General features: G+C 42.2%; 1 protein-coding gene across 1 annotated transcript; it reads left to right on the forward strand.

The window, feature by feature from the left end:
• The first annotated feature begins 11,305 nt into the window (after positions 1–11,305).
• On the forward strand, positions 11,306–14,770 carry LOC119896368 (trace amine-associated receptor 13c-like). The gene is made up of 2 exons (XM_038709802.1): positions 11,306–11,478; positions 11,898–14,770. The coding sequence occupies exons 1-2, from the start codon at positions 11,306–11,308 to the stop codon at positions 12,706–12,708; spliced, it is 984 nt and encodes a 327-aa protein (XP_038565730.1). The 3' UTR covers positions 12,709–14,770.
• The last annotated feature ends 4,606 nt before the right edge of the window (positions 14,771–19,376 follow it).

Consider the following 19,376-nt stretch of genomic DNA (forward strand, 5'->3'; position numbering starts at 1 on the left):
GAGATAGAAACGCACAGACGGGCACAGTAACGGCCAAGATGCCATTGTGCAGATCCTTTCGACACACACCCCACTGAAAAAGGGTCGTAGACACTTCCACACTTCTGAGTGGAATGTGCACGCACCGCTAAGGGTAGGTCTGTTCCCGCCCGTGTCCAGGCTTGGGAGATTCACTCACAAAGCCATCTGGCCAGGCTCTTCTTGGAGAGGGTTTTACTGACTGCACTCTCACTGAAACAGACGAACAACTGACCAGTGCATCGAATGGGGGCTGCGTGCTCTACATAGGATGTTAGCCTAGCACACATGGACACAACAGATGCACTCTCACCTCCCTGCACCATAAGTGGGGTATGGGGGTAGAAAGCATCCAGATTTATTGTCCTGGACCTGAACATGCTCCTTATGTTCTTAAGAACAAAGGAGGTATGTTGTCTCAATCCGGCTGCACTGTGGACACCAAGAACCAGCATGCAGCTGGGGTGAACCGACAGGCACACAGCTCACTCACCTTCTTAGCAGAGGTGAGAGCAAGGCGCAGGGCTGTTCAAGAGATAGCATTTTCAATGAGGACTGCTCCAGGGGCTCATAAGGTGCAGATATTAGAGCCACCAACACAAGCAGCAAGTCCTACTGAGGCGCTGAGAGACACGACACCAGTCGCTGTCTTCTCACACCCATCTTGGATAGAGCTTTACCGATCGCACTGTCACCAAAGCAAACGAGCAGTTGATCAGTGCGTCGAATGGGGGCCGTGCGCTTCATATAATGTGTTAGGGCGCGCACAGGATACAACAGATGCTGCCTCGCCTCCCTAGGCCCAGGGTGGGGTGGAGGGTGGAAGGCATCCAAATGTATGGTCCTCGACCTGAACGAGCTTCTTATGTTCTTAGGAACAAAGGAGGGGTTCGGTCTTAACACTGCTGCACTGTGGTCACCACGAACGCTTCACGAGGTGAAGACAGGTCTGTCACCAAACCCCTCATGACAAGATGAGATAGCTGCCGCAAACACCTTAATGGTTGAGTGTGACAGTCCCTTCTTCATTAGGCCCTGTAAGAAGGAAAGGATGGATCCCACTGAGCAAGTTATGGGATCCATTTCCTTCTCAATGCACCAGCACTGAAAGCCCAGCCACTTAGCTTTGTAGCAGGAAGTGGTGGAGTCTGCCCTCACCGCCTGGATGGTATGTACCACCTCTGCGGACATCCCAGCCTGTTTCAACCTCTCCCTTTCAGGAGCCAAACCTGGAGAGGTTGGCCAAGCACCGGCAGCGTGCCTATGGTGCCTGACTCCTGTGACAGAGCCCCCCAGACCTGAGGCACAGGCCAGGGCTCCGTCGCTGCCAGCTGCGTCACCTCTGCGTACCACCCCGCCGATCTGCGGCTGGGGGCTACCAGGATGAGTGACAACCCTTCCTGTCTCACCCTCTCCAGCAGGGGTGGGATGAGATGGAGTGGGGGGAAAGCATACAGCAGCCCTTTTGGCCACGGCTTGGTCCACGCTCAAGGGTGGACCGTCCTGTGGTAGGATCGAGAACCACAGCGGGCAGTGGGTGTTGTGCCTTCACAAACAGCAAGTGTGCCGCAGCCCATGTCCATAGGTCCTCTGCTAACATCAACAGAGCTGCAGATCGGACTCCGCCCTGTTTGTTGATGTAGGCGACTGTCGTGCGGTTGTCTGTCCTCACCAGCATGTGCCTGCCCTGGACTAGGGCTTTGTGGTGCTGGAAGACCAGAAACACCACCTGGAGCTCCAGTTGGTTGATATGTCGGCTCTCCCCAGGAGGCCACTATGGTGAGTGGATAGTGCCACAGATAACCTACCAAAGCAGACCGTCATGTGAAAGCTACGTGTGTGGATAGGCTACTCCGTAGAGGTCCAGTGCACAACGACGTTGATAAGCTCGTTGCCGCCATCAGGCTTTAATTTTTTCACTCAAACTACTTCTTCTTCTTTTTTTATTGGCAGTTGGCAAACTAGCCAAGAGGTGCATTACCGCCACCAACTGAACTGGAGTGTGGAACCAGAGATTATTTTCAATACAAGAAGTATAGGCCTACATGGTCCAGCCTTTAAGTGTTAAATATGTAAATGTAAAAATACTTGAAAATACAAAAATAAATTTTACACTTACACATACTTAATTATGTTAGTAATGTCAGCTGAGACGTTTGTACTTAAAAAAAACAACAACAGTACTTCAGCTTTGTTAGATATATTCCCCCTCCCAATCACAAAACGTTTACGGTTGTAAAATAAATGTATTATTTTTAACACTATTTTAAAGAAACAAGAAATGCAGAAAGAGAAATGAGCGGGGTCTGAGGGTCCACCCTGAGAAAATTTGGAGCATTAAACACTTAATTTCCTGCATTCTGGAGACATTTTCTGCCCCAATTTATGGTGGAAATGTCTTTTTTCTATAAAGAAAAAAGCCAGCAGGTGACAATTTATGAATATAAAAATATAATTCACTGATCAGCAGCAGTTTTTTTTAGCTTACTTTTTTTGGACATTGCACATTTGTTTCTTCTATATTTCAATTTCATTGCATGTTTTCTTATTGTGCAAATAAAACTTTCTCTATAGCATTTTCATTTGTTAGTTAACATTTCTTGTTGGAAGCTATTTTTCAGAACATTTTTAACAAATGTTCTCAAAAAGTGATGGAGACAAATTCAGCCATTTCAAAATGTGGTGAGGACATGTCCCCAGTGTATATGACACCTATGGCCTTCCAATTGTACAGAGGAAGCTGGAAGCAAGCTAGAGTTGCTGTCAGAAGAGATTGTGGATGTCGCTGTTGCCCTGGAGGAGCACCACATCAATGGCAGCTATCACTGTTTCCGTTGGTCTGCTTTGAACTTGTTTATACACTAAAACTACATCACACTCGATCTCACAAACCGAACACACCGCCATGCCTCCATACATATCAAATGGTTAAACACTCAACAAGGCCTATTCTGACAAGACAAGGGCCTGTAAAACTCACATCAAAAATTAATACGATGTCAAAATGTTATGAACAAGGTTGTATTATGTTTTGTACAGTTAATAGTCTAAATAATCTGTAAATTAAAAGCTTGTGAAGTTTAATTACAGCACTTCAAGTTCGTTAAAAATTTCTGCTTCTATTATAGTGTATTTGCTGCACATTACAAAGGCTATGGCTCCATCTAGTGGATGAAATCTGCAATGGTCTTTCCTTACAGAAACTTTATTAGCATTGAAACTGGGCCCGTATTTATCAAGCTTCTCAGAATTACTCATAAGAACGCTGCTAAGAACTGAGTAAAGTGTAGGACTAAATCTTAAGTGTCAGTCTTAGTGCTGATTCGCGACACTTTGCTGTGCCGCAAACAGGATTTTGGATGACGATGTAGCCAAGGACCAATCACTGAAGGAGATTTCTTTCTTTAAGAATATTCTCTCTGAATGGTGAAATTCCTCAGAGGAGTTTATATTCAATACACATTTAACAATAAAGAATTTTCAAGATAATACATTATGATATAGGGCTACACATTAATAAATGAAAGATTAAAAAGTTTATCTTTATATGAGCACCATCTAATGTGCTTATAATGCTCCTGTATTGCCAGCTATTTGCATGAACTGTGTTAGCGTCTATCGGATTACGAGGAGGTTGTTGGGAAGTCAATGAAACGTGTGACAGTGTGTGGAGCTGTAAGTGCTATAATTGTTTCCACAACTATTTGGCTTATTGATGGTTGTGACGGGCCAAAATCATCAGCATTGCTGCGTTTGTCCTGTGGCAAATAAACAAAGCGTCATCACCACCTTCAATTTAACTTGATAAGCTTGATAAATACCGGCCCTGGTCTTTTATTAGGCTGAAAAAACTCAATTAATTGTGGGGTTTACCTATTAAAATATTACATTGAGTGTGTTTTTACATTTATTTGAAATTGACTATAGCTACAACTTCAAAAATATGACTGGTAATATTTGGAATTTAATTGACCAGCCTATAGGCCATGAAATGAAGCTACATTGTTGCATTATAGATATCAGAGACAACTTGAAGTTCAAGCCTCCCATCCTTCATTTATTGACTGGGATAATATATCTTTTCCCCATAATTGATGTTGCCATAAATGTTTTGTTTTCAAATGTTAACCATTTTAAAAAGACAGCGAGAGGCACTTTAACTGGCAGAGGGGCAGCTCTGCAAATTAAAACATGAGAACCAATCAAAAGCATCAGAACAGCATCAAACTTTACTAAAGTGAATAAGCATGAAACACAGCTCTAATGCTTGAATGATTCATTTTATAAGAAACTGTAGGCCTAATACATCTGTTTTCACATTGTGGGGAAGTGAAAGCATTATCTTCTTCAGTGGAATTTTATAGGACAAAATAAAAGTGAATCCAAACAATAAAGCATAACACATGCACAGTCGGCTACTCCAGAGTTCCCAGTTGCCACAAGAATAAAAGCATTTAACACAGGCTGTACAAAACATGACTTCAATTCACTCAATAAAGTTAAAATAAAGTTACACTGACAATGGGTACTGGTGGCGACGTACCTAATGACGATGTGTGTGTCACACGGCTTTAAGGCGACGTACCTAGTTCAGATGTATTTAGTAGGCGTATATTTATACAGGAATTTGGGTCCAGCCGAGCGGTACCCCCGCCCTCAGGCGATGAGGGGACCCCCAGAACCACAGGTCCCTCTGTACTGACTGGGGGGGCGTCACCATGCATCACTTGTGCCTCTTGAGGTTTAGATGCAGGCTGGTAAACCAGCGTTGTAGCCGCCTCATGTGTAGCAGGCCCAGGGTAAACACTGGATGGGCTGCTGCCATGAGCCCCAGCATCTTTACTGACAGTGCCGTCACAGCAGTTCCCAGCTGGAGCTTGCGGACCGCTTGAATAAGGGTCGTCTGTCTGAGTTCCGACAGATGAGCTCTCAGGCTGGCTGAGTTGAGCACAACATACTCCATCTGGCGGGGATAGGGAGAGCTCTTCTCCCAGTTGATTGAAAAGCGCTGTTAGCTGAGAAGCGTTGTGAATGAAACACTGGAAAGCTTTCTCGGCCCTCACCGCCACCAAACCCTCCATAAATGGAGTTTGGCCCAAGGGGGGCAAAACTCGAAAAGGGCCAAACTGAAAAGTCCGAAAAAAACGAGCGGACTGCGGTGTCCTCAATGCACCACGGCCGGTCGCTCCGTTGACATCATTGCCTGTGACAGTCTTTTCGTAGTGTCTACAGTGACGCGTTCACTATCGGCAGAACTGCCATGATGAGCAGTTACGAGCCGGGGAGCTCTCCTCTCCACAGCTGTTGGCCACTGTGGGAGAGATTGTGTCCCCTCTGCGTGTGGCACGAAAACACTGCCGGTGAGAGCAGCGTTCCCGAGCGGGTTCATGTAAGTGTGCTGGGAATGCAGGCTAGGATCAGATAGCTGCATTGTGTCGCTTCTACGCCAAGAGCAGCTCGTTTCTCGGCCGTCATGCGAGTGTGTCGCAGCTCAGGCGGCGTAGAGAGCACTGTGGATACCCAGGCCGCACCACGTCTCATTCGGCATTAGCAAGGAGAGCGGTGTGGGCCACGCGGCAAGCTGTTAGCTTAGCGTCAGTGAATGCGCCGTGCTGATGTGGCACAACACTTTGCTGGGAAGGGGTTGGTGGGGAGGCATTAGCTCTTTGAGGAATAATAATAATAGCCTTTATTGTCATTGCATATAACAACAAAATTACAATTTCACTTCCTTTGGTGGTAACATATAATATGACAAGACAACATAATAAAACATGGATAAAATACATACATTATAAGAATGATAAATAACTAAAAGTCATTAAGTCACTTAAGTCATTAAAGTACAGTGCAGTCCAAAAAGTCATGAGTTTAGGTGTTTTATAGCATTTTGATAAAAACTTCAAAAGTCTAGAAGTGCTTCCCTGGAAAGATCTGTAACGCCTTCCAGATGGCGGCAGAGTGAAGAGGTTGTAACCTGGGTGAGAACAGTCCCAAATTATGTTTTTTGCCCGCTGCAGGCATCTGGTGTGATATACTGTATGTCTGTGAGTGAGGGGAGCTGTATGTTAATTATGTTTTGTGCTGATTTCCTAACTCTGTCCAGCGCCTTTTTGTCAGCAGTGGTGCAGCTACTAAACCACACCAGAATGTCGTGTGAGATGATGCTTTGGACAGAACAGTTGTAAAAGGATAAAAGCAACTTCTGGGAAAGGTTAATTTTGTTAACCTGAGAAAATACAGCCGCTGCTGAGCTTCCTTCACAAGGGCTGTAGTGTTGGTTGCCCAGGTGATGTCCTGTGAAATGTATGTACCCAGGAATTTGAAGTCCTCAACCCTCTCCACAGTGTCTCCATTGATGTAGACCGGGGAAAGGTCAGTCCTCTTCCTGCGGAAGTCTACCACCACCTCTTTGGTCTTAGAGGTGTTGAGAGACAGGTTGTTGGTGGAGCACCAGGTGGAGAGTTTTTGGATTTCATCCCTGTAGGCTGACTCATCATTGTTGTGAATGAGTCCAACCACAGTGGTGTTGTCTGCAAACTTAATACAAGTATTGCTTTCATAAGCTGGGGTGCAGTCGTAAGTGTATAAAATGTAGAGTAAGGGACTCAACACACAACCCTGTGGGGCCCCAGTGCTGAGTGTGAGAACAGAGGAAAGTTGGGAGCCCAGACAAACTGACTGGGGACGATCTGTGAGGAAGTCAAGGATCCATCTGCAGATTTTTGTGTTGATGCCCAGTCCATGTAGCTTGGACACCAGTCTTCCAGGGATGATGCAGTTGAATGCAGAACTGAAGTCCACAAACAACAGTCTTGCATAGGTGCCAGGATGTTCAAGGTGGGTCAGCACACAGTGCAGGGCTGTGTTGATAGCATCCGCAGTTGACCTGTTTGCTTTATAGGCAAACTGGTGCTGGTCCAGTGTGGAGGGGAGGGAAGCTTTTATGTGATTTAACAGCTGTCTTTCAAAGCACTTCATGACAGTGGAAGTTAGGGCCACTGCTCTATAGTCATTAAAGCTACTCACAGCAGATTTTTTCGGAATCGGCACAATAATGGCAGATTTGAGGCACTTGGGGATGGAACAGGTAGACCGAGAGAGGTTGAAGATGGAAGTGAATAACACAGCCAGCTGGTCGGCACAGTCCCTCAACACTCTCCCAGGGATCCTTTCGGGCCCGGCAACCTTTCTGGGGTTTATGCCAAGAAGTGCCCTCCTGACCTCCTCTGCCCTCAAATAGAATGTCAGGGCATCTGTGGGCAAGAGTGTTAACGGTGTGGCTGATGTTGAGTCAGTCCTGGTCTTTTGAACCCTTAAAGTTTGTGAGGTGTTGGATTCCCTGCCAAACACGCCGGGGATCCCCCTTTAATTTGGATCTGGCGGTGCTGTATAATTCCATGTCCTGAAGACTTTATCACGTTTTGTCAGCAGCAGCTTGACCTCCCTGTTCATTCATGGTTTGTTGTTTTGATAGCGTTTGACCTGTCTCTCAACATTGACATTATCAGTGCAGGTCTTAATGTAGTGCAGGTGTAATCCTCAAGACTCTGCTGTGAGAAAAGTGCCCAATCAGTGCGCTCAAAACAGTCTTGCAGTTGTGAAGTCGCAGTAGCAGGCCACAGTTTTGTTAATTTCACCGTGTGCACAGATCTCTTAAACACAGGTCTGTATGCTGGTGTGAGAAAGAGGGTCAAATGGTCAGACTGCCCTAAATGGGGGTGAGCGGAGACCTTGTATGCCCCTCTGATTTGTCACCTCTGGTTGAACATGTTACATGCTGATGAAATTTGGGAAGGACAGTACACAGATTAGCATGATTAAAGTCCCCTGCCACAATAAAGATCCCAGTTGAAGAGTTGCCCATTCTATTGGCCAGGTGTGCTGTACGGCCCGCTAGCATGATTGCTTCGTACAGAATCCCAGAGTGCAGCCACGTCTCTGTGATCACTACCAGTGAGCAGTCCTTAGCATATCGGTTTACCAAGGACTGTTTGCATATCCTTGATGATCATCGCCAGCTCATCCATCTTGTTGCATAGTGATCTGGCGTTGGACAGAAGAAGGCTGGGTAGCGCGGGCCTGTGTGGTGCCCTCCTTAACCAGACCCGGATCCCTGCTCTGCAACCTCGCTTCTGTCGTCGGTCTCTGCGCTGCCTCCTGCGTCTACCTCCCGGGGTAATAATCCACTGGCTCCCCGCTGGTCGTATGATCTCCAGTGGCAGATGTTCAAAGCTGTGAGTTTTGCTTAAAACTGATTTACCATACAGTGTCCCAATCTTTAAAAGTTCCTGTCGATTATATGTCGGGGTGTTTGTTGACACGGAAATAAACAAGACAAACAAATACAACCACAAAGGGAAGAGCAAAGCTGCTGCAGTCACCTGTGCTGCCATTTTGCCAAAGCTGTAGGTTGTTTTAATCAAAACATTTGGTACATTCACAACATTGTCACAAGCACACAACGTATTAACACAGTGGCTTGGACATGAGACGGAGGGGAGGGGCTCTGCAACATCGGCCGGCTGCTCTCCCTCCTCAGCCAGTCATTTTGTCGGCCGCTTCTTCCCCCAGCCGCAGGTAGGCTGGCAGGGGGGTCTAGGCTGCACCTCTGGCCGCGATGTAGATCCCCTCGCCTGGGTGCAATCCCTGGGCGGCCCGGTGTCTCGGGGAGGGCGTCGTGCTTCCGTGAATCCACCCTGAGTGAGCACGACGAATCGGTCTGTAGAACCCCTCCCGGAGCCGACTCACCGGCTTAGGCGGGATGGGGGGGGGCAGTGCTAGCCCGACGCACCCCGCCACTATAGCCATAACCGCCGACTGAAGAGGAATTCATTTGCTCTTTAGACAAGGCCGAGATGGCCGCAGTAGAGGTGGCCGATGCAGATGACAGGCTGTCAGCATCGTCTTCGATCGGTGGCGGCAGGGACGGCAAGGAGCTTGAAGCCGACTGAGGCGGTTGATCGGGGGCTCGGAGCATCCTTCTCAGCAGGGAGGGGATCCGGTCCGGCATCTTCCTCGCTCTCCACCGCAGATGAGGGAGAGCTCACACTGCTGGAAATGCTCCCAGTGCTTCTGTCGCCATGAGAGGAATCGCTCGGCAGTCAACACACGGCGGCGGTTGACGGATGCCATCTCTGGCATGGTCCCTGCCGAGGCATTCAAAGCAGAAGTGATGAGTGTTGACCCCGGCAATCAGACCGGGGCACGACGGGTAAAGGCGAGCTTCAAGGAGCGGCGACTCCATCCGTGGAGGTGAAGGTCAGTGGGCGGTTCGCCATCTGTCTGAAGAAAAAAGGATGCTGAGCAGTGAGGGCACCGCTATTTATACGGTACGCACGTACGTATACGTATCCTTACAGTATGCAAAATTTAAGTGGGCGAGTACGTGCGTGTGATAGGAGGAGAGGTAGTACCCATAGAGTCCAGTAGAGGGCGGAGCCTGTGTGAGATAGAACGTTGCTCTTCACTCTCGGACTTTTTTAAATCTGGTGATGAAATGTTTCGCGTTTGTGAATTATTAAAAAACAAAAACACCCCTTAATTTCGGCTTAAAATGCATTGTAGCGCGTGTTGCTAAGATTGTAATTGGTATAATATTACCACAATTATATGAGTACCGCGTTATATTACTGCATTAAAGGAGAAAGCAATACATTACTGTAATTGCATTACTTTTGAGGAGCGTTATTACCTTTACTGCCCCTTGAGTTAATGTAGCATGGTCTGAAAAGGTGAATTTGAGCAACAAATCCATGAAGTTGAAAGGTTATCAGACATTAAATCACTTTACAACCGTTTGATATCAAATTTTATAACTCACTGTTAAATTTTTCCAACAAATATGATTGCATCTTTCAGTGTGACCCTGGATTACCAGTTAAAAACATATACTGCACTCACATTAGTGTAGTCAAACATACATGTGTGTTTGCCTTGAGATTCTTCCTCAAAAGACTTCAGACTTGACTCGGACTTGAGGTGCGGGACTCGTGAATAATGTTTATTTTTAGGAAACATCTGATGAGCTTGCTGTTATTCCCCACCCTGCGTTACCTATAACAATGTTTCCCACAGAATGTTAAGAGACTATGGTGGGTCTCATGGGGGTTCCGGGGACATTCCCCCTGGAAAAAAATTTTACATTTTAAAGTTAAATGCATTAATTTGGTGCAAAATTAAGAGGCTATGAAGAACTTTGTGCACTTGTAAACAGTGTTATGCTCTAATAAACTATTTAATCATAAACCCATTGTATTGCTATAAATGGTGATGATGTTTTTCCAAAAAATCTAAATCAAAAAATAGAAAATAGAATAAGAAATTTCTCTAACATTTCATTGTTGTTGTTTTTTTGGACACATGTAATATGTTTTGTACTTACTGTGAGTACAATCCAATTTATCTAATTTCCATATTGTATAGGCAACTTATTTTGAAAACCGGATGTTGTCACATGTGTGTCCTCACGCTAATTTCATTAAGTCCAACCAGAGTCCGACCATAGACTGTATGAGTCCGACCCAACTTGATAAATAATGTTGTGTGTGGTTCTTGTATCCTGGTTTGATTCGTATGTGGTTCTTCATAGCCTCTCTTCTTCAGGTAGGACTCTCATACTGTGACACTTGTCTTTGTAAAGAGAGAAACTGACAGGATAAAGTCGCTAACCTGCCTGTCAGGTCACACTGGTCCATTTCTGTGGATTTACCATAAAGGCTTTAATACGTGTGCACTCCAAATTTAGGTGCAGCTAGCTTAATCGCCTTCTCACAAACGAGTGACAGAAACAGACGTTAACGTTACTGTAGTTACCTCAAAAGAAAATTGGTTGTCTCTAGTTGGTCTGAAATGTTAATGAGATGTGTAAAATACTTTCGGTTCATTTTAAAACTATGGCGGGCCGCCATGGTCACGTTAATTAATGGAAAACACTGCTATTACCTATCTACTTAACACATACGTATCTGCTGTGTGGGGCCACACGTGAGGACGAACAATAAACACCAGCAGCTGCTCTGACATTCATCATAAACTTTGGCTTTAAAACTTCATACAACAAGACCCAAAGAAAGAACAAAATGATTCCCTCCCCAGTGGCCTTCAGTGTAGTACTGTCTGTCTGAGCGAAATTCAGTGAGAGAGGCAGGGTTGCAGGGAAAATGATGAAGATAGACTCTGTCGATGTCCCTCCCATCTCTCCCAGAGAAATGGGAGGGAGGAATTAAGACAATGTAAGAGAGATAAATCAGTTGCCAGAGCTGCAGCTATCTGCAGATCTAATAACATGGAGTTTGAGGACAGGGCAGAGCTCTGCTTTCCACAACTCCTCAACACCTCCTGCAGCAAGCACACATCTTCTTGGTCTGAAGCTGTTCTTGTGAACATTGTGCTGTCCTCCATCTCTCTGCTCACTGTGGCTCTCAACATGCTCGTCATCATCTCAGTGTCTCACTTCAGGCAGAGATTTACTTCAGCTTCTCTTGCATTTTCTGTAACTGTAAAATGTGAACAGCTACTGTAGATAGCATGTATAAGATGGGTTTCTTCTTACTGCTGCTAGAAATGAATAATGTTGCACCTAGACTTATACTCTGCCTTGCTGACTGTTACACTAAAGCTGAAATGTCTGACTTTAACAACAGAGAGTGTGGCTCATGTCCCATCTCCTACTAATAATTAACATTTGTTACTATCCACTGTGACCTTAACTTGGTGGTTGTAATTGTCTATACTTAACCATTTGGTAGTTATACATGTGCTAGATTAGAAAATAGTCAAATATGAGTTTTATTATGTTTGGAATAGTTGTTTGAGTTGTTGTGTCATTTAGATATGTGGACTTGTTTGGTTAATGATACTTTTCGCTTTCCCTCCAGGCAGCTCCACACACCCACCAACATCTTCCTCGTCTCTCTGGCTGTCTCAGACTTTCTTGTGGGCCTCCTGCTGATGCCGGTAAAAATCCTGAAAGGATCCTGTTGGTTTCTAAGAGATCTCATGTGTCCTCTGTATAATTGTGTGTCCTTCAGCATTACCTCTTCCTCAGTAGGAAACATGGTGCTCATCTCACTTGACCGATATGTTGCCATTTGTCACCCTCTGCATTATACCACCAGAATCACTGAGAGAAGAGTTAAACTCTGTGTTTGTCTGTGTTGGTTCTGTTCTGTTTTCTACAGCAGTCTCCTTTTTAAGGATGACCTGACTCAACCAGGTAGGCATAATTCCTGCTATGGTGAGTGTGTGGGTGTCATTGACCAAATCGCAGGAGCAGTTGACCTTGTTTTGACCTTTATTGTTCCAGTTACTGTCATCATCGTTCTGTATATGAGAGTGTTTGTAGTGGCTGTGTCTCAGGCTCGTGCCATGCGCTCTCACATTACAGATGTCACACAGCAGATTTCAAAGATTCCAAAGACAAAGAAATCTGAGCTGAAAGCAGCCAGGACTCTTGGTGTTCTTGTAGTTGTGTTTCTAATATGTTTCTGCCCATATTATGGTATGTCTCTTGCAGGGGACAGCTTGCTCAGTACTTCTGCATCCTTTGGGATCTATCTGTTTTATTTTAACTCGTGTCTAAACCCTGTGATTTATGCCATGTTCTACCCCTGGTTTAGAAAAGCAGTTAAACTCATAGTTACTTTTCAGATTCTGCAGCCTGGCTCCTGTGAGGCCAAAATACTGTAGAGAGACTGTGAAGTGACTGAAATAAAATCTCGTCATGTTTTTCTTCTTTGTCTTCATATAGTATATAAACAGTATATAAGAAAACTCTGCATTGCTCTACTCATTGCCAAAGTTATGTAAGAATTACATCATCTTGTATATTTGGGACAAGAATAATTACGACAAAATAATGATTTTGTTCAGATCAGTTCTTTTTTTTTTTTTTGGTCATGTACTCTGCTGCTATTTTGATTCTATCATGATTGGGTCAAGCATGTAGGAGGGAAAAGTAAAATAGCACTCTCTTACAAAATGTTGTAAACCATGCGAATTTTCTATCCACTTTTCACAATTATCAGTACTTTCATAGATAAACTGTTATTTGATATACACACATGTAAACTCAAGTCAACCTTTTTGATGTCAAATTTTAGATTTATTTTCCTTAAGGTAGAATGTTTTATATTATTTTTGAACGGGATGGTTATGAACGTGTAATGTAAAAAATTTAAAAATAAGTTAACTCAAATTATAAGGGCCTGCAAAAAGGAGTATTATAAGAACAAAATAAATAATAATATAAACCATATTAAAGGAATATGGGATATAATGAATAGTATAATAAGAAATAGTCCTAGACTGATAGGTTAAGTATATTATTAATAAGGATAAGGAAAATTACAATATGGATGATGTGGCTAATCAGTTCTTTGTAACTGTGGGACCTGACCTAACTGGAAAAATCCCTGATCCTGGGACATCTGAAGATCACTGTAATGTGAAATCCATATATATATACACACACACATACACACACTATATATATATATAATTTCTCATTTCAAAACAGGTTCATTTCCAAACAAAATGAAAAACAGCCAAAGTCATACCTCTGTATAAAAATGGGAGCAAACACCACTTCACAAACTACAGACCTGTCTCCTTACTTCCACAATTATCCAAAATTCTTGAAAAAGTCTTTAATAACAGATTAGATACATTCTTGGATAAACATCAATTACTCACTGACAGTCAATATGGATTCAGATTAAACAGCTCTACATCGATGGATCGAGTGTCATAGATCAAAAAATTATGTAATGGGGGTATTTGTTGATCTCAAAAAAGCTATTGATACAATTAACCATGACATACTAATAAATAAACTGGAAAGGTATGGTATCAGGGGGATAGTATTAGACTGGGTGAGGAGTTAGAGAGACGACAGTTTGTGAAGTTGGGAAGCTCCAGGTCAGTGTTTTTGGACATTGCTTGTGGTGTCCCCCAGGGGTCAGTGTTGGGACCAAAACTGTTTATTTTGTATATTAATGACATATGTTCAGTATCTAAGTTGTTGAAGATGGTGTTATTTGCAGATGATACAAATATATTATGTTCAGGTGAAAACTTACAGCAACTAGTGAAGGATGTAACTAAAGAAATTAACAGATTAAAAATATGGTTTGAAATAAATTATGATTAAATTTAAATAAAACTAAAATAATGTTATTTGGGAATTGCAATATCAATATTCAGGTGAACATACAAATAGACGGGGTTATAATTGATAGAGTTCATGAAAATAAATTTCTTGGGGTGATTATAGATGATAGAATCAATTGGAAATCACACATTAATCATGTACAATCCAAACTATCAAGATCAATTGCAGTATTAAACAAAGCAAAGCAGGTTCTGGATCAAAAATCACTCCACATGTTGTACTGTTTACTAGTTTTACCATATTTTATTTACTGTGATGAGATTTGGGAACACAACTACAAAAGTTCATTACTTTCACTATCTGTTCTCCAATAAAGAGCAATAAGAATTATTCACAACACTGGGTATAGGGATCACATTCACTCATTATTCTTCTTATTCAAAATTATTAAAAGTTAAAAGTTATAGTTATGAAACAGTTTTAATGAGGATCTAAAGCAATGTCCAAACATGGTTTTCAATGGTTACAGGGATGAAGAAGGGGGTGAATAATCAGAGTGTTTTTGGGGCTGGTCAGTTTCATTGTGTTATTATTACTTAATTTTTTTCCTGAGATGCTGAAATTTATAATTTATTCTTTCCTCCTATTATTATTTATTATTATATTATTATTATTATTAGTTTTTTCTTGATTAAATAATTGATGTGCATTTTGAATTGCTTTGGGGTATAACAAAGTAGATGTGTAAATATTTGGAACACAGGTCAATTATTTGTAAGATTTTGATTTGTGGATAGGAGGTGGGATTAAAGTTTTTTTATTCTTCTTCCCACTCCTTTTTGAATATGTAATGGACATTGACAAGAGTTAAAAAGTCTTTGGCTGCAACTATTGTTCATTTTTTTTTTTTTTTTATTGTGTTATTCTAATCACTGTGATTTGTCTAGTTGATTTCACTTGAAATAAAAATAAGAAAAACTATATTATATATATATATATATATATATAATTACTCATTTGCATCTTTAAACATAAAATTTTTAAGAACCCGCAATACAAAAAGTATTGTCTAAAGTAAGTAATCAACTAGGAAAGTTTCATGTTGATATACATTTGTTTAATTTTAATCCTGTTGGCCTGTAGTGTCTTGCCTTAAAAAAATGCATATTTAAAATCTCAGAGTTATGAAAACATAAAAATCATGACTGTATTGGCATGTATTTTTTTCAGGCAATACCACTACCTAAACAAACAAACAAAAATGTTGACTGTAAATGGTAATGTTTTTCTTAATACATAAGCATTCTTAATTTTAGCACAGTATGCTACAGGTGCTGTATAATAGGCCATATTATACATCTTTATCAAGGGAACCCTTAGCCGAATAATCTTAATTTTATCATTACACATATGGACCTAACATGGGTAAAACATCACCTAGTGAGCCATTAGAATAATTAGCCAAAGTTGCAACTGGATTAGGGAACTATGATAGCTATAAAAACAATGCCAAATACCTTGTGCTGCGTTCAAGTATTTTTTGTGTCTGCTGCTCAGAGATTATTTTGCCCATTTGTAAAATGTAGCCTATGCGCTAAATGAAGGAAAACCTTTCAGATCATTTAGGCATCGTGCAATGTAAATGTTCGATATACAAACAACAAGAACAGGGTAAGGACCAACAACGATCAAGCAGCGATGGAGTGGAGAACCGGGGTTGATATGCAGGCAGGGATGAGGTTGATTGCTGGCAGGTGTGGCAGGCAGAGGAGGTGGCTGACCAGGTACAGGTGCGGGTTGTTGGCTGGGCTCAGGAGTAGAGGGAGAGAGAGAGGGAGAGTACACGCAAGGGAGGAGACACAGGGAGGCAGGCAGAGTACAGAAAAACACCAGGGGAAAACAGAATCACAAGCAAATAAACAGGACACTCACCGTCAGCCGGGCTGCCACCACAACATCAATGAAGAGTCCATATCTCAACTAAAACCTCCTCTTCTGGATCCCAGCAAGCAAACGATTAAAGTACTCAGTTTCAATACAAAAATTGGCCTATGAAAATAAAACCAAGCGATGCCTCTTGAATCTAATAGACAAGCTGGCAAGCAGCGCACCGGCAGTCACTCAGTATTGGATCTCTTCCACTGCTGCCACAGCTGGAGCCAATGAACATTACAATATGCTTTTTAATTGTAAAACATTTACTTATTCAAAGTACAAAGAGACACCTGTGTTCATGTGAAGAGTGATGGAGGGTTAAAGACCACAGAAGGTACCTGCAGGATGGTACAACAAGCACAGATCAATTAAGTGAGCTGAGATTGAAAGGGATTTGGTTTATGACCCAATGCCTAATAACATTTTCTAGAAATCAATCCAATAGTTGTTGAGGCATGTCATGTCATTTCACACACCAAAGTCCATTGGATTCATTCACTTGGGATTCTTGTCTGAAGAAAATCTTACAACATTTCATATTGTGATATTAGTTATTTTACGCTATACATAAAAATCGTCGCATTCAAAAAAGTGTTGAATCTTCTTTCCTTCTGGTGTTAACATCCATCCCAGTCAGTGTGTTGAAGTGATCACAGAAATCTTTCATGTGAAGAAACAGCCACTGTTCTTTGAGTTTTTCATTGCTGTGTGGGGGTTGGTGATGGCATAGCTCTTACAAGCATATGTGACAGCATGCAACAGTGGCTTCTAGTAGGGTTCAAGCATTAATCTCGGATCGAGTCCATAATCGTTCTCACCATAGCTAAATGCTATCTCTCTCTGTCACAGAGCGACCGGAGCACCGGCATATCTCTCATTGCTCTGGTGACGAGTCCGACTATGTTTTGAACAATTAGCGGTGGGGTGGGGGTTACGGTAGGTTGTTGTCTTAAAAGTTGCATGCACACTGCTCAGAAAGAATTTTTCTGATTGCACGTAGGCTTATATGTTTGTAAAGGCACATGTGAGAACCCGGTGTGGGCGGAGATAATGAGCAGAGTGCAGCGCATACAGACAAGAAAGTGTCACACACCTTTTCTGTCTGATTAAACTGCACACTTTTTTGTGGTTATGTAATCGCACGTGATGACATCGCAATTGTGATTGCAATTAGATTAATCGCGCAGCCCTAATATTATTTATATGATGTTACTATATTAATTATAATTTCATATAAAAGTATATTGTATATAGCTATAGCTTACCACTATTATAATATTATTCCAGTTACAGCTGTTTCATTTTGGGGTTGTTGTTTGTGCAAGAAAAATGCTCTACATAGTAGTAAGTCTTTAACTTTTATTTTAAGCAGGCTACTAAGTCGTCAGTAATCATGCCGGTTTATGCAGAACAATGAGTTCAACATTTGAAAAGTTTGCTGTAGCCCATCAAACCTTTTTTAAATGTCCCGCTCCATCCAGATCTGTTCACCATCCATATGGTAGTTATCATGTTGGATATGATGTGAATATTTCTGAGTGAGAATGACTGTGGTGCAGTTGAAACAAAGAAATGTAGTTTAAAAGTGAGTTTAATATTAGCTGCATATAGTCATGTTTTTGGACATAATTTCATTAAATACGATGAGTGAGATGTTATTAATGTAAAATAGACCTCTAAAAACCTTACTGTCAATTTGAACCTAGACACAGGTCCCAGGAGTCCCGCACACTACCGACTGAGCTAAACATGCACACGAGTATCCAAGCATTTCAAATAATTTTACTATGTTCTGGCCCGCCATGTAACAGCTTGAAATAAATCTGGCCCGAAGCCAGACTTATTTGCTGACCCCTGCCATATATGTTCCACAAGACACAATGACCAGGGCCCTGTTTCAAAAAACAGGCTTTACAAACTCTAGCTTAACCCTGAACTCTAAATTGATTGAGCCTGAGGTGGGAAAGTTTTCGGTTTCAAAACAGCTGATCAGAATTAGTTCAGTCAACTGAACTGAGTATGTTGAGACTGATAGAAGCTCGTGCACAGTAATTAAAAAAAGCCATCATCAATAGAGCTCCGATACTCACCATGGCAAAGGGTAAATAAAGCCTCCATTTTAATTGGGCGGAGCTATAAATATGAAGGCTGCTGACGCGGACCGTGATAGGCTATTTATGTACGCAGGAGTGGAGGAAAGATCAATAGGCTACATTAATATTATTACATTTTATTTAGCGTTGCACATTCATCATTTACCACACTGGGATTTCCTTAATGAATGATAAAGTACTGGAATTCTCCTATAGCCCATTACATTCATTTTAAATAGGCGTCAGCGTTTTGTTGAAAGGAAACCTCCTCCCGAAGAGGTTAAGTTCACAGTGTAAGTTGCCGGGGTTACTGATCTAGGGTTTATCTGATCTCGGTCTCTGAAACGGAAAACCAGAGTTTCCCTCATCTCAGGCTTAACTTACTCAGAGTTTGCAGAAAACTCACTTTCTGAAACAGGGCCCAGATATGAGAGACAGTGCAAGGCCACCACAACACTACAGTCAACACACCACATGCTAACTTGAAAGTAAAAGAGAGAGTGGCACTGGTAATGGGCCTTGTAAACCTCATAAGCAAAGACAGTAAAAACAACTTCTCAACACCTCTTGTAACCACAAAGATGTTGAGAAGTTGTTTTTACTGAGGCACTATATTCCCTATCAATTTATTTAGTTTTTATGTTATTTTGGGTGGCCTTTTGTTGCCTTTATTTTTAGATAGTAGCAGCTGTAAGTTAACTTACACAGATGGGGGGGGGGCAAGCAGCAAAGAGCCACGGGCTGGAATCACTGCATCCATTTGAGCTGGTCTAATATTAACGTTACATCTCACGTAATGTTTATATGGCTTTTTGTTTCCAATGCATGTGTGACTGCAAGCACAAGTCGGCAAACCACAACCGAACCCAGATTTACCCTGGTTTCTGTGCATTTTGACATGGTGATAAAATCTACAACGTCACAGCGTTTATGCAGATAAATGATATTGTTTGCATAACTTTAAATCCAACAGCCAGAAAAGACTCCAGAAGAAGGCACAGACGTCGCAAAAAGTTATGTTCCACCAACAGACAACAAACTGAAAAAAAAATGAACAAGAGATGGACTTAAATCACGACGAGTCAGCCTCTAACATTAGACACAAAGAGGTTTAAAGTTAATAGACGTTAACCTTCCCGTGTAACGTTAGCTTGCGGCAGAGAAGCATAACGTTATTAACGGTAACATTAAACGTTAATAGACGTTACCGTCTACCT

The sequence above is a fragment of the Micropterus salmoides genome, unplaced genomic scaffold (assembly GCF_014851395.1).
Source record: "Micropterus salmoides isolate LMB-PRFRI ecotype aquatic unplaced genomic scaffold, ASM1485139v1 Ms_hic_scaffold_971, whole genome shotgun sequence".
NCBI lineage: Eukaryota > Metazoa > Chordata > Actinopteri > Centrarchiformes > Centrarchidae > Micropterus > Micropterus salmoides.

Bases quoted from the DNA above. Each gene is read 5' to 3' on its own strand.
- LOC119896368 (XM_038709802.1), top strand. From the start codon at position 11,306: ATGGAGTTTGAGGACAGGGCAGAGCTCTGCTTTCCACAACTCCTCAAC. The intron at 11,479-11,897 runs GCAGAGATTTAC...CTTTCCCTCCAG, and splicing joins ATCTCAGTGTCTCACTTCAG to GCAGCTCCACACACCCACCA.